The sequence below is a fragment of the Crotalus tigris genome, unplaced genomic scaffold (genome assembly GCF_016545835.1).
Source record: "Crotalus tigris isolate CLP2741 ecotype Arizona unplaced genomic scaffold, ASM1654583v1 scf7180000017741.1442986301:2390832, whole genome shotgun sequence".
In the NCBI taxonomy this organism is placed as follows: domain Eukaryota; kingdom Metazoa; phylum Chordata; class Lepidosauria; order Squamata; family Viperidae; genus Crotalus; species Crotalus tigris.
Genome location: NW_024096608.1, coordinates 190,162 through 216,043, shown reverse-complemented (window position 1 = coordinate 216,043; position 25,882 = coordinate 190,162). Strand labels below are relative to the sequence as shown.

Sequence of the window (25,882 nt, the reverse complement as noted above, 5' to 3'; positions counted from 1 at the left end):
CTCCAGAGCCATGGGGAGCCAAGAGCTACTTGCCAGAGAATGGAAGCCTTGCTTTCCTGCATGGCCACTTGATATGTGAGGAGAAACCTCACAGTGAAAGACCACACCTGATTGCCTTCCTAGGAACTGTGAAAAGATACAAGTCCCAACCAACCCAGCGCAAATAGGGCCTACAGGGTGGCACTTCTGGCCAGTCGATTCCAGGGGCTGCCCAAGAAAGTCTCCCTCTGTATCTTGGTTTTCGAACAACTGAGTGCCTGGCACAGAAGACAGTTTTTGCTTCTTTCATATGTATATTTCAATGGGCATTTTGCTGGTGATGATTCTCATGGAATGTTAAGAAACATTACGCTTACCAAACTAGTTAAGAAATAATTAAGGAGTTGGTACTTTATATCTTTGGCATTGGGCATTTTTTCTGTTCCTGGAACCTCTGGAATGAGAGAGATTCTGCCATAGAAATCCAACTGTCATCCAATTAAGGCTTGTTCCTTCTTGTCCATGGAGGCAAAGCTCAATTGCCCATGTAATTGCGCTGTATTTTCCTCCTGCCACAAACTTAGGGAAAAAAAGACAGCAAAGGCTCACATTCTGCATCCCCACCTCTCCAGCAACCCCCAAACCATCATGGCGAAAAGGATTCAGGAAGGGAATGGTAGGAATATGCCCAGTAGACCACCAGCCACCTTGATGGCTTATGAGCTGTTCCTGAACTCAGCCTAATACAGAGCCTGGTGAAAGGATGCCAACAAGTCCAGATGGCTGCCCCATATTCCAAAGAGGAGCCCCCAGCCTCTGGACCAAATGCTGGAGCTGCCTGCAAGAAACAGTAAGAGACCAGCAAGGACTAGCAAATGCCAACTCAGCAATATTTCAGTGATCCATTGATTTCTGTGTTTCTCACAGTAGCATTTATTGGTAGCAAAGTTGATTCAACCAAGGCTGCAGCCCTCCACTCCAGCCTGCTGGTGGGGTGGGGTGGAGGGTCAGAACAAAAGATTAAACAACTCCATGATGCATCCTATGGAAGAACCCCTCCCTTGATTGATGTCCAGCTCTCTTTCTCTGTCCAGCACGTCATAATGTGCCCCACACCCCAACCAGGAACATTCTCTGGAAGAGAAAATCTTTGCCAAAGGCACAGCTTACGTCGTCCCCACCCCACCCCAAGCCCTCCCACGAGTTGCTGCCCCTCCCAGGAATTCATATGGATAGGGAATCCATGGGGATAGCAGAGTCTGGCTCACCCTCTTCCAGGGACTAAAAGACCGAGAAACCAACAGCCAAAAGGAACCCACCAGGAGGACAGTGTGGCAACTGCGTATAAGGAAAGGTTGGTCTCTCCAGCAAGACCTGATACAATTTTCCCCCACCCAACCTCTCCATTGGGCAAGGCTTGGGAGCTATTTCTGCATGGACCCTGTTGTGGCTAGCACCTGGTTGTGACTCCAGGGCTCTTCTCGTCTTGGGGAAGAAGACCCAAAACAGCTTCACTGGGTTGCTCCAGGGCCTCTAGGGAGAAATTGATGGGCCAATAAGGAACAAGGAGGAACAGCTTCTTCTGCCTTTATTTTACAATTTCTCACGAAATATATTTACATCACATGGATGTTTGCCTCCATGCAGGACATAGGCATATTGCATAAGTGGAAACTTTTATGAAAATAAAAATAAGAAAGCACTTAACTGAGATTTCAGCTAAGAATCTAAAATAAAATCTCTTAACAGCCAGAGTGAGAAATGTTAACAGCAAAATTGGTTCTTGGTGGAAACCATTCATCAATAGGCTCCAGCTAATTAACCCTGTATAATCCAACACCATTCACAGAACACAACCCTGGGAAACTAGTACACTATACTGAAGTTCACTCACCTGGAATCTTCCTCAGACTACCATCATCCTTTTGAGGCATGTTCTCCTCATTTCAGATATCCCACCCCGGGTGCCCTACTCAGAGAACCATCATGTCACTTGGGACCCATCGAGACCCAAAAAGCACTGAACCCAGGGACAGAATTACTCCTTAATAAAGGTATGGAATTACCTTGGTAGCTTTGGAGAACAAATGTATCTCAAGATATTAAAGATCAGTAACAAATGTGACCAGACTTCTTGAGAAGTTGCTCTGCCAGCTCTTCCTCACAGCGGTAAGTATGAAAAACTGGGAAAGGAAGGTCAGCACAAAACATTTCCACTTTTTAAAAGTTGTATGCAAAAATCATTTCTTTAAATCAGCAACTATAAAATTACAAACACTTTCTGAAGTAACTGCACCTGTAGATGGTAGAAAAAGGATTTCAAAAGCAAGACTTATATGGACTTTGCATAAAATGGGAGGGAAATAAGGCCAAGTGTCCAAAGTGATGCTGGAGAAATGGGTCTGCAGGTGCATGGGCTGTAGAACAGTTAAACAGGAAGTGACCACAAGGAAGTGGCTGTCATGAGACAAAATCAGTACATCTCAAAAGATGCCATTCATAATTTTGCTCTTTGCTGCAGTTTTGGCACTTCATTGGAACAGTTCTGTTTTTTCCTCAAGAATCTGAACATCGAGAAAAGATTAACAGCTCTTGGGCGCATCTTGCAAATACAGTAATTTATGTTCTGGCAAACACAGAAACAGAGTCAAACATTCCCACAGACTTGCACATACATGCATGAGTCAGACATCACAAGACAGATCAAGGATCTTGGGGCTGGAAGTTTGCATTTCCTCGCTGGAATTTCAGGCTGTTTCTTCAGTGGACCGTGTTTCTGACTTGAGCCGGACAAACTCCTTGGCAACTTCGTCGCTGGTCCTCTGAGAAAGGATCTGCAGGATTGTCAGCCCAGCCCCATCAACGCAGATGTTTCTCAGCAGAGGGTGCCACACAGGGCCACAGCCACTGCTCTCTAGGAGGGTCCGCAGCTGGACCACAGCCACCCCAATGAGCCGGTCTTCCCTTGCAAAGCAGTAATCCTTCACGGAGAGGTGCAGCTCGTAAGCACTGGGCCGCTCTTCGCTGCTCAGGAGACTAGGAAGAGGGGAGAGAGGGGTATTCAGAAAGAAAACCCCCAGCCCCTCAGGGAGGTTCATCCACACAGGCAGCAAAAGCCACTTACAACTGGAATGTCTCGTTATATTTTGGGGACCAGGTGTTGCTTTTGCTCTTGGTGCCATGCTTCCGCCGCTTGTTGCTCAGGCTGGGCCCCAGAATGCAGACCTCCACGAAGGGGCGGAAGGTGGCACTGGTCCGCCAGACAAGGTCCTCGATGGCTACAACTGCACACAGCAATGGAGACCACAAGCAGAAATGGTTCATCACATGGCAGGCTTATGGACCCACTTGCTCAACCTCTCCGCCTCATCTTACTTCATGTAAGGAGCAGCGGAGAGGATGAGCTGCCAGAGGCTGAAATGATGCTGACCCTTAACTAATTTCTGTATTCAGACAACACTGACCAAGTGACCAAGCAGTTTGTCTTGAGACACTGATTCTTCTGTGCTGGAAGCAAATGACCACAGGTCACTCAGTCATGCAGCAGCCATTTTTAAAGGCCACCCAGCCAGCACCCCCTGGCTTTGAACGATCAGAAAACAAAACTGAGTTCCAGCAAAGGAAAAAAGGAAATCCCACTCTCCCTCCCCATCCCTCTTGGGCCCTTTCCAACTGCCTAGAGGAGCCGGCTTCTCCACAGAGGTGGGGTGGATTTGGGACAAGGAAGCATTGCAAATCATACCTTTGACAGTGACTTTATGCTCGCCAGTTGCAGGGTGCGTTGCCAGATCCACCTGGAGATTAATCTTCCCCATGATGTTGTCCGTTGTTTGGCCTGCATCAGAAAGAAGATTGTGACTTGCAGACAGTGCCCAGAAATATGGCTTATGCTACAACCAAATGCTGGCATTGTAGGAAGTAAGTTCCACAGAGGCTCCTGAAAAAGTAAGAGCTCAGAGCTGAGACAAATGCACTGGGATGGAAAGGCCTTAGGAAGACATGAGTAACGTGAAAAATGTTCTTCATCAATATTCTTGTGTCCCTGTAGCAGAAAAGTGGTGCATGCAGATGAAAAGTGCCCTCAGGAGAAATGCAGCTTGGAAGCAAGATCCGATGAGTGTCCCTCTACAAAGGCAGCTGCTGCTGTTTCCACCGTCTTTCCCTCCATCAACAGAAGCCTAAGCGGCACCCATCCACTCCCTGCAACCACCAGGCTGAGCCCAATGATACTCTGCAGGAAGCCACACCAGCAGTTCAGGAAGGTCAAACTGATGGAACAAGTGGTCTGGCTGGAAGAGGCCTGTGGTGAAGGCAATAGCTCAGTGTATGGCTGAGCCCAGGCTGGGTCTTCCCAGCTTCACAGGGGGGGATTGTCTGGCTCCTTGGCATAAGCATATTTTAAAAGGAAGATAGTGGAGTGGTCCCTACAATCCAACCACATTGGATGGGAAAGAAAACTCCGTTCAGGGAGACCGGTTTTTCAGGCCAATCACAGCAGAGGTGAGGCGGGGTGATGCCCAAAGCAGCCCTCCCCACCTGCTCAACAGCCGCTGCTACTGCTAATTTAGAGGCACAACCTTTTGTTGACAAAATTCATTAAGGCAGCCACTCTCTCCCGGCCAGAGCAGGGTTCAGAACTGGATGTGAATTGCAGGGCAGGCTGGGGAGAGAGGCCTCTGCCACAAGCACCATCTTTCCTGTTCAAGACTGAGGTGCTGATTTAACTCACCCTCCAGGCTGCAGTGGCGGCACCCATTTCAGCAAAGCCGACAGACTTCCCTGGCACAGTTTCACAGCTGTGGAACTGTGCTGGCCCCACTGAAATGCCACAGGGAGCTGGGCCTGAAGGGGCTTGTCCTTCAGGCAGCATCAGGCCTCCCTTCCCCAAGCCTGCTTCAGAAGAAGAACTCAAGGGCAGCAGGGCTCCAGGGGCTGCTGGGGCAGAGGGATCTTTAGAAGTCCCCTGGGCAGCTCCTACCTCTGCATGCAGCCCTTCTGTCTAGGGAGGAAGGCTCCCTGATTAACTGGACATCTCTGCAACTTGGCAGGCAAGAGGGCAGACTGTCTTAAAGGACCTGACTTAATTACAGGTAGTCCTTGATTTGCAACCATTCATTTAATGACTGTTCAAAGTTACAATAGCACTAAAAAAGTGCCTTATGACTGTTTTTCACACTTAACGACCATTGCAGCATTCCCATGGTCACATGATCAAAATCTGATTGATTTATTTACGACAGTTGCACTGTCCCAGGGTCGTGTGATCCCCTTTGGTAACCTTCCCAACTGGCTTCCATCAAGCAAAGTCAACGGGGGAAGCCAGATTCACTTAACGATTGTATGAGTCAATTAACTGCAGTGATTTGCTTAACAACTAATAAAAGAGGTCATAAAATGGGGCATAACTCACTTAGCAACTGGCTTGTTTAGCAACGGAAATTTTGGGTACCATTTTGTAGTTGTAATGAAGGACTACCAGTATTCTCCCACATCGGAATATCAGCTTAATGCAAGTGGAAAACAGAGAGTCCCGTGGCAGCTCTAGTGGGGGCAAATGGGTCCTGGGGAAAATGCATTCACAAATAAAACCACAACCGAGCACCCACAACGATGAGAGCTTTGCATCTAACCTGCTAATGTTGCAATAATCTGTTTGACCAACTAGGGAAAGCATAAGCAATTTGGCCATAGAGCAACAGAAAACTTTACCACAGCATCCCTGATCCCTCCTGTTGGATTGGAAGAGACAGATCAGACTGCTTATGCAGTCACCAACTCACTCACTTTGAGAAATCTGGCTGTTGATGAATTTCTTGACCAGAACATCTGTGGTCTGTGTGTACAAATTCAGGGCATACTTGAGAGACTGCAAGTTTGGACTTTTCTCCAGGAAGCTCTTTTTCAGCCCGTTGCCTCCAGCATGAAAATATTGCTAAAAAAAGGCAAAGAGATGAGAATTCATCCACCTACTCTCTGGTCCTCCAAGATGATTTGAGCAGCTCAGGTGCCAGAGGCATAAGCACTAGGCATAGGAAGCCAGTTGCCCTCATAGGAAGCCGGTCACCTTAACCGAGAGTTAAACCGAAAGGTTACTTTGGAAGATGACAGATGCCCACAGCCAGAAGCACCTGGCTGACATGACTGACTCAGCCAGGTACTGTCTGGGGGAAACACCCTCACAGATGCTCTGGTCAAACTGAGAAATGTGAAAAAGATGGAAAAACCTATTTTTGTAAGATTCTATCTGAGGGAGGCTTAACTCTCCATTAAAGCATCCCTCTTTGTATGAAACAGCTGACCAGGGAACGATGGTTCAGCTACAAGCAATCCCCACCTGTTTAGCATTAAACACAACTTCCTGCAACCCTAGAACTGGCTGGATGTAGCTTTTTACTCCACATACTAGCCCAATTCCCATCCCCTCTCTGCCTCCCCGCCCGATCTAGGGCACAAGGCCTGCAAACTGGGTCCCTCTGTGCTTGACTGAGCCCTGTCAAAAATGGACCCATCAAGGCCACAAAACACATTTGACGGCACCCTCAAGTACGCAATGAAAAGCATAAACGCGGAAGGCCACGACCAAGAAAAGCTGTCATGCAAACCAGAGTGGTTATGCAAGCTGGCTTGTAGCCCTCTGAAATTTGCCGTCAATTTGTTGTGTTTCTCTGCTAAAGAAAAGAACAAGCACTGAATTTTTCCCTACCCGTCTCACTGCTATTTCTACTACATCTTCAAACATACATGGCAATTCTATGTTCTTCAACTTAATGAATTTCATAATGCAAAATGAAGAGTTAGAACAGCTTTTAAAATGAGTCTTGGGAAAAACTGGGTAACATAAAAGAGATTCTCCCCCAATGAAGACCTCATCTCTTTCCCTCTTAACCACAGTATGAGGAAAGAAAACTCTTTTTTATCCTGCCAGGCTTCTCAATTGTCCTGATACTCTTGCCTCCAGCTGGGGCTGATGTATATTTAAATTGACCAAGTTTAGTCTCCTCTTGCTACTAAAAGAGAAATCTAATTAATGTATGGCATTTTTAAATGGTTAATTATTTTTGCCTTTTCAAATCCAAGTCAACCCATTTTCCAGGTCCAAGGGAGGGCAGCCTGCTGCGCTGGTGCTTGAGAGTGTCAGAGGCTGGAGGCTGGACAGATGGAGAGACAGACTCGTTTCCTCCCCTCCTCACTGCTGTTCCTGTCCCTAACCCCAACCCACTGGGCATACCCTGCTGCCACTCTACCTTGATGGTGGCCAGAACTGCTTCCATTATTGCACACTGCCTCAGGGTCAGGCTTTTTGCTTCTTCTCGGATGACGTGATCCTGGGAAAAACAACAGCAATTTGCATGTGAGACATCTTCCTGCAACGACCATACCCTCTACCTCACGTATGCAACAAGCCTTCTTGCCATGGGAATACTCCAACAAGGTGGCCACTTCCCTCTTTCAGCAAAGGCTTCTCTGGAGAGAACATCATCCTCACTGCAGAGTCTGGAGTCTCTAAGAAAAACCTCCCCAGGCTAAGATGGAGGAGAAGTTGCGCCAGGGCCATCAGCCTCCAGGTTCAGGTGCTATCCCCGAATTACAGTTATTGGCCAAAGAAGGCCATTGTCTCCCACCGTGTCTTGGGGTTCTCAGAGACCTCTGGTCAGCCTGGCTCTTGCCCCTCTCTGAAAGGCAATAGCAAGCACAGGCATCTTCTGCCCCTCTCTTCCCTCCCAGGCCGGCTTACCTTCAGCTTCGACAGCTGGCTGAAATCTCTGGCTGCACTGAGAATCATTGGAGGGCCCTGAGGAGAAGCCAAAGGGGGGAAGGTGAGGCACAATTCCCAAGCCATCCTCATCTCCAGGCATGGGGCAGGGGAGGCCCAGTGGAGTCTCGGGACCCTCAGGCTCTGTGCTTGAGGGAAGGATGCAACACAAAGAGGGCACCTGAAGGCCGCCAGCTGAGTGCTCCAGAAGAGTGTCCACCATTCCTTCTTGCAAAAGGAGCTTCATCTTTGGAACATCTGCCCTTCAAATGAGTGAGGGGCTAAATACCTGAACATCTCCCTTGTCAGGGTGGGTAAGCCACATTTTTACAGCTGAATGCAGGAGGAGCTGCCCATGGATTGGGGTGGCTTGGAGACTCACAGTTTGGTCTGCCAGGGGTGGGAGCACAATCTGCCTTTCTATTTTGTTCAAGACCAACTTCCAGAGCTCTTTCAAAAGCCGCTTCAGAACAGTCTTCTCACAGATTTTTGCTGAGGTACTTAAGCTGCAAAAAATAAACCGTTTCTGGTCTTGTGATGCAATGCCTATTTTACCCATGTCAGCCAGCGGCATCTGCCAGCAGGTGAGCAGCACACCTGGATGCAGCACACTCGATGAGGCCTTCTCAGGAAAGCCCAGATGCTTCCCCAGCCCCCTCCCCAAGGACTGTGCAGGAGGGAGACTCGGGTCCAACCCTCTGCCCAGGGAGGGAGGGCCATTGTTTCCAGCAGGAGAGCCTGGGTCTCCTTCTGCCCCAGGAGCAGGCCAGGGGAGCAGGAACAGCCAGGAGGAGCTGTCACTGAAACTAAGCCAGAGGTTGGGGGGAGGGAGCAATGAAGAGAGGGTTGGAAGAGCAGGAAGGTCTCATCTAGAAGGCATGAGCATTAGGAGGATGCTGGGCAGAGGCTTCCTGCTTAGCATGGTGCCCACCCTTCCCCCCATTCACCCCGGCTGTAGCACCATCTGTCAAACGTGTGCCAGTTCATTGGCACCCGCCTCCTGTGCTTACGTTTTGTCGAGGAAATCCATCAAGGGGCGTAGCACAATCTCAGCCTGCACGGCGCTGTGGCTGCTGGCTGCTCCATCTCCTCGCATCCGATTTAACTCCAAGCTCATTTGGGTCACACACTCCTCAATGAGAAGCTGGAAACTAGGAGAGGAGAGGGGAGGGGATCCAGATGCCTCCTGCTGCTGCTGACCACCATCTCTGTCCTGCTGGGGCTCTTGCTGCTGCCCTCCTCCCCTTCCACAGCTTTGGCTTCACCAAGTGAGCCAGATGATCTCATGGGATCGGCCAGGGATGGGGGAGGAGAGAAGCTGCCTTGGGTCTGGGCTTCCTAGGGCCACTTGGACTGAAAGCCCTTTACGGAACAGACACACCTTCTTTTCCACCCCTTCCTACTACTTCTACTGCCGCCTCCAGGTCCCTGTTTCATCCCCCCTTCTCTTCCCATGGTTGCCAAAAAAACAGTTGTGTATATATTATTGTTAAATGGAATATATTGGTAATCTGACTGTTAGGAAAATCCCTTATCAGTCAAGTTACTAAAATTGGAAACAATAGCACATAAACGCATAACAAAGCCAGAATCACAGAATGCAAAAATCATCTAAAATTTATCCAGACTGAAGCTTATTGTACAGCCACCACCAAACAGGAGCTATTGTCAAGCACTCCAAGCTCCATTTGTCTTAGAGAAGCCTTGATCCTAACCACATCGCCCCTTAGAGGCACACGGGTTCTCCAACCGAGGCCCTGGGCTGCCCTTTCTCCTTTCTGCAGGACTTTTCTGGGCTCAAGGAACAGGTGACGTGGCTGTGGATCTAGAGGAGGAGGAGGAGGAGAGGCCCATAGAGAGGAGCATGTCCTTACCTGGCACTGTAAGTCAGACCAAGCTCATCTAGGACGCTGCTGAGCTTGGTCTGCAGCTCTTTCAAGATCTCACTGGCCTCGGGGTCCAGCTGAAAAGAAGACAGGGGCGAGATTAGCCACTCTTCCTCCCCGCCCTTTGGTCTATTCTCCAGCATAATCAGCAGTGAAAGAGAGAAAAATACCCATCCATTAGATGGCATTAATGGAAAACGAACGTGGAATCCAGCACATCCTGGGCCGAAAGGGGAATATCCCAATGCTGCAGGTAGCACCTTCTCAAGACACTAACAGGGGCCGCCTTCCCCTTTTCTGCCTTCTGTGGGGCCACCTGGAAGGTGAAGTGAACCCATCCAAGGTCCGGAGGAGTCACCTCTCAGTTGAGTCAGGGATCCCACACCCAAGGGCTCCACAGAGCAGCCCATATCTCCCCCTCCACCCCGTTTGGAGCTAGTTGGATCTCAAGAGGGAGTTTCCACGCTGTTTTGCATTAACAGTGGAGAGAAGCCAAGCACCCGGCAATGAAACATGTGCAAGGAGCCCTTGGAGGCCATGCCAGTTCTCGAGGAAGGGCTGCGAAGAAGAAGCTGTTGGTGACAGCCCAGGAAGGGTGTGACTGTGCCGGCTTTGTCCCCAACAGAGCTTGGCAGCATCTGGTATGCCTCAGGCACACTTGGTGCCACCTGCCTCCTACCCATCTCTCGGGCACACCGGAGGTAGCAGTTCTCAGCAAGCGCAGAGTGCCCTCAGGAAGGGGAGGGGACACCATGCAAACCTCCTGAAACTGTCATGGAGATTGTGCGGAGTGTTGGGAGATGGGCTCAGGAACCTCACCCTCTGCCTCACCAAATTCACTGATAAACAGCAGTTGGGGGACGGGGATGTCAACAGCTTCTTGGAGAATTCCCAGTTTTGTCCTGGTGTTCCCTTCAGGTGTGTGCCTGTTTGTGTGCCAAGGGACACTGGAGGATACTGCCTAGAGCTACATGTGGTGAGGTGGGGGGAGCACGAGGAACTGAATCCATCAGACTGAAATGGTGGAGGCCCTTTAATCCCTTGACAAGTTTCTCGCAGCCCCCCCTAAACTCCAGAATGGATGTGGCCCAGCCAGCTCTCGGGCAACTCCATCCTCCCATCCATGGCTGCAGGAGACCAGCTTCTTGCCCTGGGCTCTGTGCCCCAGGCTCTCCCAGGGAGCTTCTGCTGGGGGTCTGAGGGCCCCTCCTCTGTCTCTTAAGGCTGAGTGGAGAGAGAAGGGGGTTGCTGTGTTCTGCAGTCCTTTAGTGAGGCTGGTAGAGATTGGGGAACTGATCATCTCTCACCTGGACACAGTAGAGGGGAGAAGGTCAAATGTAGCCCCCTCCTGGAAATGTTGCAAACAACGCTGGGGGCCACTTGGTGTGCGTTTGTGTGGAAGGGAGAGCGAGGGAGCCTGTGCACATATATAGCTGCTGCCGTTTACCCCACCCTCATCGTGGGCCTTAATCTGCACCATCTGAAGCTGGCTTTTTCCTCCTTCCTGATCAGTTCTAGAAGGAGTCAATCAATTGAAGTCTGAGAGCTTCAGATCTACCAGATCATTTTGAAAGCCAGCCGCCTCATTCTCTGCACCCAGAGACCCATTTTCTGCCCACAGAAAAATAAGCGCACAGATTGGGCAGCCAGGAGGATCTTTCTGATGAATGCACATCTCTGCAGGCACCCCTTTCACACACAGACCCACAGACCTCACCCACGCAAGTCTTCTGCACCCAAACAAATGGCTGGAAACAGGACACGTGACAACATCACAAACCTTGTAGGAAAAGTGTTTGCCTTCTTGCTTCTTCTCGATGGCAAATTAAAGGCAGTAGACAAAGACAGGATGACACATTACAGACAAACATAGGCACCTCCACTCTCCCGCCCCGAGCTATGATTGGCAGGACTGGGAACAAATCAATTCCATGCAAGGTGCCCAGAGGAGGATAACCTAGACAGGTGGCTGAACTTGCTTACTGGGTGGCTCTCCCCTGCTTGCCCACGACAGGGCACAGCAGAAGAAGAATCAGGGAATGGGGTGCAAGGCTGGGCTGGCATCGTCTCTTTCTCTCAGCTTTTGGCCAGGAAAGAGGACCAGTTCTTTGGGCCTGGGATGGCAGGGAGCTCTTAGGTCATCATTGCATTGGGAAGGGGCCAATGACTCTAGATCTGTCCTTCTCTGCATTTGGGGGATTTGAAAAGGCAAAAATAGTGCCATTTTGCCCTCCTCCAAATAGAAACACTAGCAATGTGGGGGGAACCACTCAAACTACCTAGTCCCCATTTCAAAAAAGCTAGATCTGACATCTTTACAGAAGGAATAAATGGGGAAGACTTGCCTGTGGCCTCCTATTGTTGAACCAAGATTAAATAAGCTGACGGGCTCCCAGCCTGTTGGAGGAAGAGAAGCCCCTGGCTTCATCACAGCAAATGCGGTTGCTCTACCCCATGTCTACAGATCCATGGCTGTGGAAGCCAAGAAGACTTAGAGACAGGCCTATTCAACATCTGCCAGTCATTGGCCACTTCCAAGGCCCTTTCTATGGCAGATGCTGCCCTCCTTTCTCTTCTTAGTCACCCAATGCTTGGGAAGAGTTCAGTGTTCAGTTGAAGGTGGCAGCCGACACTCACCTCTTTCCCACCCATGGCTTCAAACATCTTCTCAAGCTGTACTCGCAGTTGCTGAATGTTGTTCATCAAGATACAGGGCTGGAGACCACAAGGACGAAAGTTGTCTTAGCTGCTGGGAGAGAACTGACTGGGCAAGAGAGCACAAAGTGTGGTGAAAGGAGCAAAAAGGCTGGTTGAGTAGTCCTCAAAGACCACCTCGAGATTTGTAAACCACCTGACTAAATGAGGCGCTGGAAAGAAGAGGTGCATGGTGGCAGGCACACTGAGCAAAGGGCTCCTCTGTTCTCACATTATTTGGCCAACCCATTCTCAGCAGCAAAGCCCTCCCTTTCCCACCCAAGTGATCAGCTTGACTTCGGTGCCATTTCTCTCTCACTGGCAATTTCCACCACCAGGTACACAATTCTGATTCTCTTCTTCCATGCCACTGAGCCTGCCTCTTGGACTGTGAGCTAAGCAGAGCTCTAAACATATCATTATGGCTATTTTTCTTCATTGGATGGCAGGTATCCTGAAAGCCAGTTCCCCTTGCCCTTGCCTCTTCCTTCCAGGGGTAGGATTGAAGAGAAGAAGGAAATTCAAGAGGAAAGGCAGAGTGGAAGATGACCAAAGGAAGGTTCTCCATCACCATGGCAAAACCAGTATTGCACCTGAGAAGAGGGGATGTTCTTTACTTTTCTAGGGATTATTCTGCTCATGGCAACTACCTTGATGCCTTCTGTCCACTGTAGGAAAACAACTTTGTGTACTGAAAAACACCCCAGCCTTTCTCTGGACCCACCATAGTGTTGAATGTCATGGATTCCTAAGAATCAGAAGACTGACCGATGGAGAAGATCATCTGGCTCTCCACCCACCAGACAGCTGTGTCTGCTGATGTGACAAATTGCTATGTTGGAGAGAGAGTGAGAATGTGCAGCTCTTGGCCAAGTACCCAGTCCTAAAATTAGATGACTGCCATAAACATCAGGCCAAGACAATCCTCCTACCTTTTAGACAGGAAGAATCAAGACTTCATGAAACATGGCTGGAGGATGAACCGTACCAATCATTAATTCTTTGACTGACATGTCAGTCCTTAGCAAATACTGGGTTCTTGGGCCTCCTTCACATCAACTGGACCTTGTTTTTCTGGCAACACCCCCCCCCTCTCCTACAATTGGCCTCAGATTAATATCAGTTGGCTTCTCCGAGCTCAAATTGCTTGGTCATGTTTCCACTAAGGTTTGGGAAGAGGTGTCCTCAACAGATGGGCTAGCTTTTATTTTGGGGAAAAAGGATTCCCATTCCAAGGAGTTGTAAACCCCTCATCAGCTGATCAGCAGCCTCAAGATGCATGGTGCCTGGACAATATCTTTGGTTAGCCAGTTGCCAAAGGCTCTGGAAAGGAAGGAGATGGCATTGCCATGGCATGGCTAGCTCTGATAATCATTGCCATAGCAAGGCTGGGTCTGGCTTAGGCTGGCTGTTGTGAAGGGTCCCTGGTTGCTCCCTTAGCCTGCAAAACTGCCTTTTAGGCTAACTGATCAGTGAAACAAAAGAGATCTCAAAATACCAAGGAAGTGATTGCAGAGCACAAGCTGATAGGATCATTATGCAACAAAGGAGAGTGGAAGAATTTACCTCCTCCTCTTTCCCCTTGTGCTCTTTGATTCCCTATTGATCATGCAATGGTTACAAAACACAGTATTAAAGTTGAAAAAATAGCAATTAAACTTTGCTCACCACATTTTCCTTATCACAGTAAGAACTGAAATCCTTTGTTATAATTGCAGCATATTGAGTAAGCACTTTGTGGATTATCTAGAACAAAAGAAACAAGTTACTGTGGAACAGCTACTATTCGAAAAGATGACACCATCTGGGCTATTCTGGGAGTCAGAGGAAACAAAGCTAAGACCACCCTCAGAAGAGCGCTGAGATCATTGCATCCTTCTTCATGTCAGAAGCTCTGAGACAGGCCTTCCTATAGAGATGGCAGTTATGTTGACATTTTTAGAGCTTAATGTATCCTAAAGAGCAGTTGCTGGAAAATGATTTATAAAGAAGGGTACAAGAAGATCTCTAAAAGTATATCTCTTCTAGCTAAAACTGCTGAAGCCCAAGGAAGTCATTTACTAAAACTGAATAGGGGTGGGGGAAGAGTTGGTGGAAAAAAGGTGCATCACAACAGCCCCACCCTAGAGAGACAAGGGAGTGCTTCAATCCAATAAATGGAAACAGGCCATTCCTGGTAGCTTCTCTGAAAAGCTGGCCTGGCATCTCTCCAGTTGTCAGGTGAAGATGCTTCTGTTCATTTAGACCTTTTTATAACTTCTCATCTTGACCTCTCCTTTTAAAATTCATATGTTTGCATTTGTTTTTTCTTCTGAGTGGTAATGTTACATTTCATGTTGTTTTATCTTTGTTACATTTAAACTCTTATTGCTTTTATCTCATTTGGTTCTCTAAGCTGCCCAGACAAACCTATTATGGGGCTGGTGGCTTCAGAAAGAAAAGAGATATTAAAAATGGCATATGGCTTAATAAGAACCCTAAAATGCCTCCCAGTTCAAAGGCCACCTCCTCATGTGAATTGGGCAGTGGGGCACAGAGCAGGAAAGTTGGTTTCAGGAGGACTCTGGATTCCTAATCCTGTTTGCTCTCGTATTCTGGGTTATCTTATTTTTCTTCCAATGGAACAACCTGGCTTCAATGGAAACCACATTAAAAACCCATGTCTTTCTGGGCCTAGATGGATCCAAAGAGATTACCTTGCTGCTGAATCTCAATGGGAGTTCTGTCAAGCTGGTATCTTTGACTTCTTCTCTTGAAGTCTCCAAGAATTTCTTATGTAACCTATGGATTCCTAGTTTTCTAGACAGATCACAACTAGCTTAGAGAACATCCTTTTTGCCCTCAGATTTATTTTGATATGCCACAGAGAAAGATGAGGTACTCTTTGATGGGACAAAAAGCAAAAAAGTCTCAAGGCAGGACATCCATTTTATTCTGTGGTGATCTGCTCTCACATGCAGCTCAGGCTCCACTACAAAGGCATCAATGCAACACAAGAGCACCCACCTTTGCAAATTTTCTCATAAGATGAGAAAGTGCTGCAGGATTAGGACATTCCAGCTTCTTTATGATCTCAAAGCTCTGATTGAGCTGTGTGAAGATATCCACCACTGAGCAAGAGAAGAGTGCGTGATCTGAGGTGGGCTGGAACTGCAGGGACAACAAGAAACAACACATGCTGTGCAGAAGCCTGGCGTGAGGAGCTACCTCTTCTCCTGCTTGAGCGGGGGACTGGACTAGAAGACCTCAAAAGTCCCTTCCGGATTCTATTCTATTCTATTCTATTCTATTCTATTCTATTCTATTCTATTCTATTCTATTCTATTCTATTCTATTCTATTCTATTCTATTCTCTTCTCTTCTCTTCTATTCTATTCTATGATGTGCTGTCGCTTCAGAATAGTAGTCTTCCAGGACTGGATTTGAAGAAAGAGGGCCCTGGAAGTAACCCAAGTCTATCGCTTAGAGAGGCTACAATGCAGTGCCACCCAATGGATACTCCTGTTCGGGGACATTTAATGATATAACAGCAGCTCCCTTCCCTTTGTTGGGATGTGGCCACAGCTCCTGTTCGTTCTAACTCTCTGCTGTCTTTTTATGGGAAAAGGGCCGGCAACATCTAGCAGGGGTTAGGGTGATGAGGGTTTTGGCCTTCACTTCTTGATGCTGCTCACCCCATCTTTCTTGTCCCTTCCCAATGCGCCGTGGAGGAATTCCATGGAGACATCCTCATTTTCATCTAGCCACTGCATGACAAATGGCTCAAACCACCTAGGAGTGGACACACACGTGTGGGTGAGTTTTCCAGGTAGTCTTTTCTCTTAAAACCAGATTCCATTAAATTCATATTAGGACTGTACACTCAGAGTAAAATGGATTGGTGTAAATCCATTGCTGGTGTAAATGGATGTGTCTTCTCTTAGACATAAAATCTTGCCCCTTTCCACCATGATGGCACATAGATAAAGAGAACTGTCTTTTGCAAATGGGAGCAGAAATCAGGTTAGTTTAGTGGCCCTTTCAATTGTTCTGTAAATGGTCACAGAAAGAAACTGCACCTTACATTTTTGGGGGAAATGGTCTGAAAAAGGAAATGCCATGCACAAGTGAAGGCTGGGAACCTGCTTTCTGCCTCCTGCAACAATGAGGGCTGGCTTGATCACCTGGTCTGCTGCCCTCTTCCCCTGTAGAATCTTTTCAAACTACCTTCTGTTCATTGCAATGATGGAAAAATGAGCTATCATTTCTCCCTGGCATCTTTGTGGGAAATGAGGAATCAAGGAAGGGGTTGGCCTTCTTTGAGTTCTAAACGCATCCCAGCTTTAAGGGGTTCCAGTTTGAAGACTAAGCTGGACAAAGATTGAAAGTAGTCTGCATTCAATTTTCAAATGAAAGCTCAGTCCAGCCCTCCCTTTCCCCATGCAACCTCCATCCCAACCTCACTTACAGAGAGTATTCAGGCACCGTGTCTCTGAATGAAGGGAGCTCTTGCACATATTCATTATAAAACCATTTCACTTTGAAGTGTAAATTCATATAGTCTGTGCTCTTGCATAACCTATGCTTTTCATGCTCTGTAATGGACACAAGACAATACAAAGATCGAATAAAGCTGCAGCCATAAATAAGATTATGGTCTCCTGGCACACATTTTGGCTCCAAAAAAATAAATCATACTGGACTTTCACAACTGACAGCTGCTTAATTTAATAGCCTGAGTAAGCGAGCCACTACCCAAGACAACAGAATATTCTGCGATATTCCTCTTCCCCAACTGTAATCCACAGGCTCGGCAGGAGCTGCACATGATGAAATAGGATTCTACATTTTGCTTTCAGAAGTGCTCAATCCATCCTCCTTTTGAGTAGACTGTGACCAAGCTGCCCTTCACCTCTCTGGTGACCAAAATTCTTGTCAAGTATGGCAAACAACTTGAATCCAAGTTCTATGAGGTTTTTGGAAGCCCCAAGTTACAGTCAACCTCTCTTCTCTTAACCAGACCTATTGCCAGGCATGGAAGATACATTTCCTTAGGCGGGCATTTTGCTTCATCTGAAACCTAATACTGACCACATTGTCTGGTTCCCTATCATCCCCTTCCACCTCCTATTACAAAGATTGTTTTTGGAGGGGAAGCCAAGCATCTTCAAAGACTCTTCCCAAAAAGGGAAGTGATTGGGGCTGAGTGGAATTGTCCCTCCTCCTGCCCCAACAAGCACACCCTGAAATTGCAACCTGCCTGACCACCTCTGCTCCCCTTACCTTCCAGAGCAAATTTCATATCCTGTGCAAAGAGGATCCACATGACTTCTGCGCTGACTTTGCCCATGTTCAGTTCCTGAGGGAACCTGCAAGAAACCAAGCAGGCGCAATCAGCTCTTCCAGCAATAGAGCAACCCTTTCTGGCTCCTTGATGCTTCCCAACTTGAAAGTCTGGGGTCTTAAGTCAACTTGGGCAGAGAGGAGGAACCAGGGATGTTTTGCAGGGCCAAAGGAGAGGTGCCCAAAAAGTGACTCCAAGGCCCCTTTGGCAACCATGAAGAAAGGAACACAACTGTTGCTGAGGGAACTGATGCATTCCTCCCCTTGAGAGGATGCAAGGGTGGGTATTCTAAGGGACTCCCAATACACTGGAGTAAGTTGCAGAAAAGCCTCAGCTTGTAATATGAAGTCAGAGGCAAGTGGGAAGGGAGGTAAGGGATCTTAGCTCAAGAATGTTGGCCTTTCTCGCCTTACTGGTTCAGGACAGGAGTGTAGGTAGCTCCGTCTTCATCAATGATGGTGATCATGAGGGTAATGAGCTGGGTCCAGAAATCCAGATTCTTAATTGTTGGACCTTGTTCCTCCCGAGAAATATCTTGCTTCTTACCCTGTTAGCCAAAATGGGGAAAATGCTGCATCTGAGTTTTTCATTTCCAATGCTAAGCAGCGCTGCAGAAAAGACTTTCCAGGATTGCTATTCTTGGCAACTCCTCCTCCTCCACCATCTCTTGACGCCTCAGAAGAATCTCTGCATAAGTACTTGTCTGCTCAGAAACTTCCTCTTGAGGCAGAGTTCTTGTCTTAGGTGAGGAAGTTGCCCAGCTGGACTTTGTGCTTGTTACATTTCCCTTGCATGTAGATTTTGTTTATTGCTGGCCAATTTGTCAGAGTGCCAGTCTGAGAGCTGCCAAACAATCTAATGGTAAACAGCCCAACCAAAGAATCACCAAGACCATTAGAGTTCAATAGACTAACCAGGACCTTAGGAGAAATTTAATACTGCCCCACTCCTTGGTCTTCCAGTATGGATAATTTAGTTGCCAATTTCCCATTTTTTGTGGTCTTTAAAGCTGCTATAAAGGTAGGACAGGACCCAACCTCCCTCTAAGCACACCTGACGCCTCTTGAGCAGAAAAAGTGAGGAAAAGGCACTCACCTGGTCTATTAACTGAGCATAGAGGTCATGGCAGTTATCAAAAATATATCTGTACGTGGAATCCAAACAGGCCCGGACACAGTCTTTCACAACAGTGCTGGCTCGAGGGGGACTCGGCAGCTCTAGAACCTAGACAGGGAGACACAGAACTGACTTACAGGCTTCTCCACTATTTGCAGCAATTACAGTTTTGGCAATTTATCAGACATGGGAGGTCTCCAGCAGCAAGGAGATAGTTCCCTTCCCTTCCATTGGCTTTATTCAAAATTTAAGACCAATATAAAAAAAATCTGGAAATGTTGTGGACTTAGATTCTGGTATGGAAACATCTAGAAGGGAGTTGAACTTACTTTCAGGCGAAAAAATGCAATGCTTGTCAGGAGATCGACAGTTGATTTTAGGTCCTGAAGCCTCTCAGGACTGCTGGCAGGAAAATTATCCTGTAGGTGGGCAGAACCAACAAACATAAAAGCCTGTATGGCAGGCAGCCCCTTTAGTCAGAGGGAGAAGCCCACCTTGCCCATCAACAGTGGGTAGAATAACTGCCCCACACTTCTGGATAAAAGCCAAGACATCCCAATCTAGTGCCCCATTACAGTTCCCCTCCTTCTCAGCTGGCACAGCTAATCAAGGTTTTAGCCCAAACCTGCAACCTTCCCATGAAAGGGGGGGCATAGCTTCCAGTGCCCCCATATGTCCTACATGAGTCAGCCAGACTTGGCTGAGTCAGACTGTTCCCCCAAATCATCTTCCTCCCCATAACCAACTTTCTGCTTTCTCCCTGAAGAGAAGGAAATGAAGAGCTAAGAGTTGAGCTGGGCTGCGATCAAAAGGGCTGGTTCTCCAGAGAGTGGGGAGAGGCTGCAGCCTTCTATGCAGAAACACCCATGTGCTCTGGAAGAAGGAAAGCATACCTACCCTGTATTTAGAGAGATCAATCCTCAAGGAATTGTGCAACTGATCCAGGAGTTTGATGAACTTTTCTCTCTGCATGGTAAACACATGGAGCTGTCAGCAGCAGCTGAAGAGAGGGCTATAGTGGTGGCCCACTGACTAGGAGCTCCCTGGAGGGTGTATTCTATCCTGTTATCCCCAGGAAGAAACAGCCTGGGAAACAACAGATGTGAACACCTGCCCCAATTCCAATGAGAAGCGCCATCTTCCTTGCTATATCAGCCTCTTTTGTGGAAACTAGGTTGCTGGCTATAGTTGGTTAAGACTGTGGTTGGAGAAACAAAATCCCAAGTCAATAGTCAAGGTCGGGAGCAGCAGTGGGCCTCCAGGAAAGCTCAGATGGACGTATCATATTTTCCCCACCCAATGGCTAGGCTGAAGTAAGTATTTCCTAAAGTCGCAGCTGCCTTCAGGCTTTGGTTAAAAGGTTGTCCTTTAGAGAAAAAGTGCTTCTTCAGCACTCACCATGCCCTTGCTGCAATGCTAGAGAAGGCAAGAAGCCAAGAGAATATATTCCCGATCAGGGGATATCAATAGGGGAATAGTCTATAGCAGGGGTGTCAAACTGCCGGCCCGTGGGCCGGACTCGTCACGTGGAAGCCGCGCCCACCCCATTGCCGGCAATGGCAAAACCAGCCGGATACATTGCGCGACATCACATGACGTTGCGGGTTTGACATGCCTGGTCTATAGGACAGAGATTTGAGAAGCATGTGAGCAGGGCTCAGCCTGGCAGTCCTGAGCAGGGACAGCAACTGAGCCAAAGAAGAAACTGGTCTACTCTCTTATGCCCGTGATATCACTTGCTCATTCTCAACCAGCCTGTTCCCATGTGGTCTGTGGTGATCAGTCAGAAAGAAAGCGAACACCTCAAGCAATGGATGAAGCAATGAAAGCCAGCCTCCCAGGGGACTAACATCTGGAGGGCTGCCAACTGTTTCTGAGATAAAAGGGGCTGCGCCTTGATCAACATGCTGAACAACCAAGAAGGAAGAGCATTCCTTCAAGAAGCTTCTGCATCAGCTACAAGAGTTAATTTCTGTCCTTACTCTACTGAGATCTAGAGGTTGTATTTTCACAGAGGTGCCATGATGTCATGATTTCTAGGAAGTCTGTGCTCTTATGCTAAAACTTTTTTTTTTAGCAAGAGATAAATTTTAATTTATCTGAATCAGGCATCATCTGACATGAAACATGTTTTTTGATTTGCATTGGTAAGCCAACTTAATAATCAAACCAATTCAAGTGAGATGACATTAAAGCCATTTCTGTACATCTCCCAATAGATCCATCTGGTTAGATCTCAAGACACAAATCTCAAGACACTTTTGGATCAAATATCTAAAATCAATATTTGCAAACTCATTATATTCACACATCTTACCCATTGCAGTGAGCAAGGCTAACAGTTTTGGAACTGCATAAATTTCCTTAGAAACTATGAAAATGATCAATGTTTATTTCCCTGAGTTTAACAGTGCCATAATGGCTTCTCCATGATCCAAAGCTGTTAACTAATTTACTGTATTCTATTGATTGATCATGTGATTGATCAGTCTCAGGATAGCAAGCATTCCCTCTTTCATCCTCCCTCAACAACCACCCATTAGGTAGGCTGGAATAAGGAGAAAGACGCTCTTCTTGCGACATGAACAGACCAGGACCTGGTGACTGCTGAGCTCCCCAAAGACGCACATTTCCCTAATGTTGGCTGATTATAAGTGGGGTCTTTCTCACACTGCCCTCATCTTGCTGGAAAGGCAGGCTTCTGCCACATTCAGCAGGAGTGGAAAGCATAGAAAGTCACATTGCAAAAAGAAAAATGCTTGCTAAAATATATAAACAACACTAAAGGAAAAGCATTTGTCCCTCAAAGAGACAACACATAAAATTACAGCTTCATCGTAGCACTTCTACAAGGCCCTGGAAGGGCATTCTTCAGACCAGGACAAACTTTTTCAGGAAGCAGGACTGAATCCTTTAGGGTTAACTGAATTGATCTTAGTAAAAGGATGTGTTTTAATGGATTTGTTTTATTCTCATGGATGAAAACTTATGACTGTTTTCTATAAGTTTTTAATTAATGTTAGAGCTTGGGGAAAAAAACAAACTTTCCTGTATTCATAAACTGGAATACTGACTGTGAGGAGCAGTAGAGGAAAATCACACTTACCCCAAAGTTAGTGGCAGCAAATCGATCAGAAGCAGAGACACTGGTGGTGGCTGTGGTGTGAGCATAGAAAGCATTGATGTTGGCTAGCAAAGTACTCATAACAGCTGGAACACCAGGGCACATGTATTTGGAAGACAGGCAAGAGAAGTGCCTGAAAGACAAATCAGGGAGGGGGATGCTATCCAGAGGGGCCAGGTATCTCTCGGCAATAAGATCAAAGGGCTTAAGTACCTTAGGCCTGCAGAAACACAGCTTTCTGTTGGAGCTGTCCAATTTTGTTCTTACTCCAGGCTTTTGAAAGTTCTCCCCTGCAGGGCTTTGGATCAAGACCTGCTTGTTCTCTGAGTAGAACCTTGCCAGAGGATGGTCCTCAAGCAGGCTGCAGACCTATCTTGGGCTCCAGGTTGGCTCAGCCCGTACCCCCCAGAGCAGCAGGTCTGCCTAAGGTTGCCTTTCAGCCACTGAGCACCCAAAAGAAATCTATTCACAAGCACAGCAGGGGGCAGGATGTGTGTCTCTTTCTCATCTCTGGATCAAAGACTGTAAATGCTGCCCGGCACCAGCATTCAAAGGCTAAACTGTAACAAAGCTTCCCTTTGGGTAAACTGCCTTCTGCAGTCAGCCAATGTCTTTGGTGGAAGTGCTGATTAGGAGGGGCTTGGTTGCATTGAAGAAATTCATTAGTATAACCAGAATAATTATTTAAAATGATAAAGCCTTTACAAGGAGCTTTATCATTCTCCTGGGGACAGCTGAAAGGGTGTCATTCAGAACCTGGGCTTCAAGATTGAAATAAAATAATTTGGTGTGTCAAAATCCATTTTTCAAAATGGAGGCAGGCAGACTTCTTTACCTTGCTGGTCTCCCTGAAATTCCGACAATTTGGGCTGTGTGTGGACATCATGAATACCTACATGTTGAGAACCCACCAAGAAACCTCAACTATTTCCATTTCATCTTCTTGAAGAAGATGAGGATGATGAATTGGAATTTCAGTGCTGCCTTCTTGTCTGCTTCTAAATGTGAGCAGCCACACTCACTCCATTAAAGTACTGAGAGCTCTGTAAATGAGCTCGATAGAGAGGTCTTGCTCAGGCTAGGTAATATGGGCCAATTCATGTGAAGGAGCAGGACGTCTCCCTTGAACTGTATGAGAGGTTTCTTTAGGCTTGATAGGGTGAATAGATGCCTGCTTCCTTCTCTGAACATCTCCCTGTCAAGTGGGTGTTCTCAGCACAAGCTTCCACCTGATCTTTCCAGATGACAGCATCAAGGCCTTGCCAAAGTGAGCAGCTGACAAGGCTTGCCATACTCTTGCAGACTCGATCAGTGAGATATACACACACACACACACACACAACACTTCACACTTTGAATGCTGCCTCATGTCCTAGCTTGGATAGTGTTATCCTCTGCACTGGACTATTGAGAATCTGGGATCCTGAAGGGAGGATACAGTTTGGCCTAAAGAAAACAACTGAGGATCAGAGGAAAGAGAGAAATCTGCGTTTCCACATCTACAGAATCCCACTGTGACTGGGCAGGCTATTCACTCCTGTGCTAGGGACTTCCAAACCAAGATTTGCTCAGCCCTGTTGGAACCTAAGGCAGACTTCAGTAGTCAGTTGCTCTCGCTAAAGAGAAGCCTTTGGAAAGACCTGGAGGCAATCCACTAGCCCACTGATTGAAGATGGGATGCTACTTGCGTCATTGCTTGGTAGATGTTTTCAACTCCGTAGCGCATAGCAAATTCATCCACAATCTCTTGTGCAGAATCATCAAAGTAGACCTTCCAGGCATCCTCTCCTCTGACTGCTGGGATCTGAATAGCTCCACCTGCTTTCACCTCAGTCAAGTAGTGGAAGAGGCTCTGAAAGAAACACATTTTTCATTTCAACCAGAAATCTCAACTGGCTACTATCAGAGACAGAATTACAGTATACTTAAGTTTTCATTTTCTTTTGTTGTTGGGCTAGAAGTGTGCTGGGCGCCCTCGATTCTTATCTTGGGAACTTGGGGGAAAGCACTCCAGTTTCCAACCGTCCTTGCAATGTCTGCTCAATAGCAGCAATAGCACTGCCACCCCAGACAAAGGACAGGCAAGAATGCCTGCAGGAGGCCCTCTGCTCACCCTGGACTTTGCTTGGGTGCTGGCCAAGGGCTTTGGCCCCTTGGCCTTGCAGTGAGGCTCAGCCGTGCCACCTTCGGCCATACTCTACCCCAGCACTTCTCCATACCTAGCTGGGATGCTCCTTCCTCCCCTTACCTATCAGGTGGGGGCTATAACCCACAGAAGGGTGACCCAACTCATTTCCACCAGCTGCCTCTTCTCAGACTCAGGGAAACCCCAATGGAATATAACTGCAAGGGCTCTCCATGAGGATGGGCTGAAGGAAAAGCCATTCCTACCACATACCTCATGTAAGCAGGTGTACTGCATGTGATACGGAGCGACCTTCTCTTCCCCTTTGATTTCAACATTGAGTTTCAGCCGAATGGCTCCAGAAACGGCAGATTTATCAGTGCGCTTATCTGGCAAAGAAGAAGAAAAGGGATACAGTACATTGGCTGTCACAAAGACCAGAAAGAAAAGAAAGAAAAGTGCCCTGAGGCAAGCTCCAGGTTCTGGGGTCAGGGAATAGCATGGCTCTCTAGAATTTCAGGAAAAGGGTCTCCCCAGATGTTGTGGGTGGCTGTGAGAAAAGGGCTGGACTCCTTTCAGGACAGGAATCACCTACCCAGATTGTACCAGACATCCATTTCCCCACTCAGAGTTCTGACATCGATGATAGTTTGTCCCAAAAAGTCATCCGATTCTTTTTTAAAATGCTGCTTCACTCGTGACTTAATATCATCATCTTCATCCCAAACTCTGACTTTTATTCTGTCTGTGGAATTGTGGCATTCACTGCAAAGGAAAGGCAGGGAAAGTTCAGGGGCTGGCCAAGAAGAATCCTCTTCCCCTGCTCCCTGGGACTCTGGACTCCATCACTTCTTTACCTTTGTTAAGGAGTTCCCACGGACAACCAGCACCATGGCTGAGGGTATAACCAACCAGGGCCAGGACAGACAGGTGCTGGGTGTAAGGACCCACCCCACTTTGCATCTTAAGAAGACAGAACTCTTGGAATAATTCTTCCAACAGGAATCCTTTATTAAGAGAAAATGGTTGCAGGCATGCTAGACAGGACTTGGGGTTCAAGCTCTCCATTCAAGGTTTTAAGGGGTTCCCCAGTAGTCCCACCCAATCAACCCCCCTTCCAGTGATAGTTTCAAGTATCACAATTCCACCCCCTTTCTTCTTTCTTCCGTCTGAATGGAGACTTCAGGTAACTACATGAAAGGCAAGTATCCTGCTTTGTTATGATAAGGTTCTCTAGTGCTAACGCTTTGATGTTACAATAAACACACATTCAGCATTCAGCTCTTTGAAGTGTACTGAAGGAAGTGAGGGCCATAAAGCCCCTTTGTTCTCCCCCTTCTCTCCCTCTTATGGCAGAATCCAAAGAAGGCAGAATTGGGAGTTTCTATATTTGATAATTAAAGATGAAATATGATTGGATTCTGACATCCGGCCCCTCTTAAAAATAAGAGAGATCCACCTGAAAGAAAACACAAGTATAAAATTTAGTTAGGCTTGTTAGGATACTCTGTGTGAAACTTCTTCAATAGCTTCGGGGCTCTGACATGACGTTTATGGACCCACTCATTTTGTGAGGGAGGGAGGTGTTTCCAGGCAACTAGGTACTGAGTTGCTCCATGATATCTCCTAGAGTCAAGGACTTCCTTTATTTCGAAGTGTTGTTCACAATTCCACCAGTTCCCTTTTGCGTGGGGTCAGGGAGCGTCCTGTGGAATCTTGGCCAAGAAGTCACATTGCCCCAGGAAGGGCCTGGCCTGACAACTCTTTGAGTCCAAGCTTTCGAGACACTCGACCCATCTCACAACATGGGGGGGGGGTGTCGAAGGCCCACCCTGACTGGGCGTGACAAGCAACTACTGCATGAGGCTTCCTAAACACAGGA

At 47.4% G+C, this 25,882-nt stretch overlaps 1 protein-coding gene and 1 long non-coding RNA gene across 11 annotated transcripts in view; one reads left to right on the top strand and one right to left on the bottom strand.

The window, feature by feature from the left end:
* Positions 1-1,550: 1,550 nt before the first annotated feature.
* The window catches only part of UNC13C (unc-13 homolog C), an 88,987-nt gene continuing 64,655 nt past the window's right edge, over positions 1,551-25,882 (bottom strand). For 4 of the 10 annotated variants that reach the window (XM_039339909.1, XM_039339910.1, XM_039339917.1 and 1 more), the window contains 24 exons: positions 24,596-24,765; positions 24,274-24,389; positions 23,564-23,727; positions 21,858-22,008; positions 19,649-19,717; positions 19,081-19,170; positions 18,731-18,859; positions 18,049-18,182; positions 17,575-17,660; positions 16,760-16,886; positions 15,987-16,083; positions 15,319-15,462; positions 13,981-14,058; positions 12,256-12,333; positions 11,399-11,428; positions 9,607-9,695; positions 8,743-8,883; positions 8,115-8,238; positions 7,715-7,771; positions 7,224-7,304; positions 5,764-5,911; positions 3,722-3,814; positions 3,104-3,263; positions 1,551-3,015 (listed from right to left, as the gene is read on the bottom strand). In XM_039339909.1, coding sequence (XP_039195843.1) covers positions 2,727-3,015; positions 3,104-3,263; positions 3,722-3,814; positions 5,764-5,911; positions 7,224-7,304; positions 7,715-7,771; positions 8,115-8,238; positions 8,743-8,883; positions 9,607-9,695; positions 11,399-11,428; positions 12,256-12,333; positions 13,981-14,058; positions 15,319-15,462; positions 15,987-16,083; positions 16,760-16,886; positions 17,575-17,660; positions 18,049-18,182; positions 18,731-18,859; positions 19,081-19,170; positions 19,649-19,717; positions 21,858-22,008; positions 23,564-23,727; positions 24,274-24,389; positions 24,596-24,765 — 2,845 coding nt within the window. In that variant the 3' untranslated portion in view covers positions 1,551-2,726. Of the gene's footprint in view, positions 3,016-3,103; positions 3,264-3,721; positions 3,815-5,763; positions 5,912-7,223; positions 7,305-7,714; positions 7,772-8,114; positions 8,239-8,742; positions 8,884-9,606; positions 9,696-11,287; positions 12,383-13,980; positions 14,059-15,318; positions 15,463-15,986; positions 16,084-16,759; positions 16,887-17,574; positions 17,661-18,048; positions 18,183-18,730; positions 18,860-19,080; positions 19,171-19,648; positions 19,718-21,857; positions 22,009-23,563; positions 23,728-24,273; positions 24,390-24,595; positions 24,766-25,882 lie in introns of those variants that run through there. The other 6 variants (XM_039339913.1, XM_039339911.1, XM_039339912.1 and 3 more) reach the window with 5 other exon arrangements.
* Positions 1,903-5,173, top strand: LOC120306535. The gene is made up of 3 exons (XR_005556339.1): positions 1,903-2,033; positions 3,749-3,897; positions 4,028-5,173. It is a non-coding gene; the product is annotated as an uncharacterized LOC120306535 (long non-coding RNA).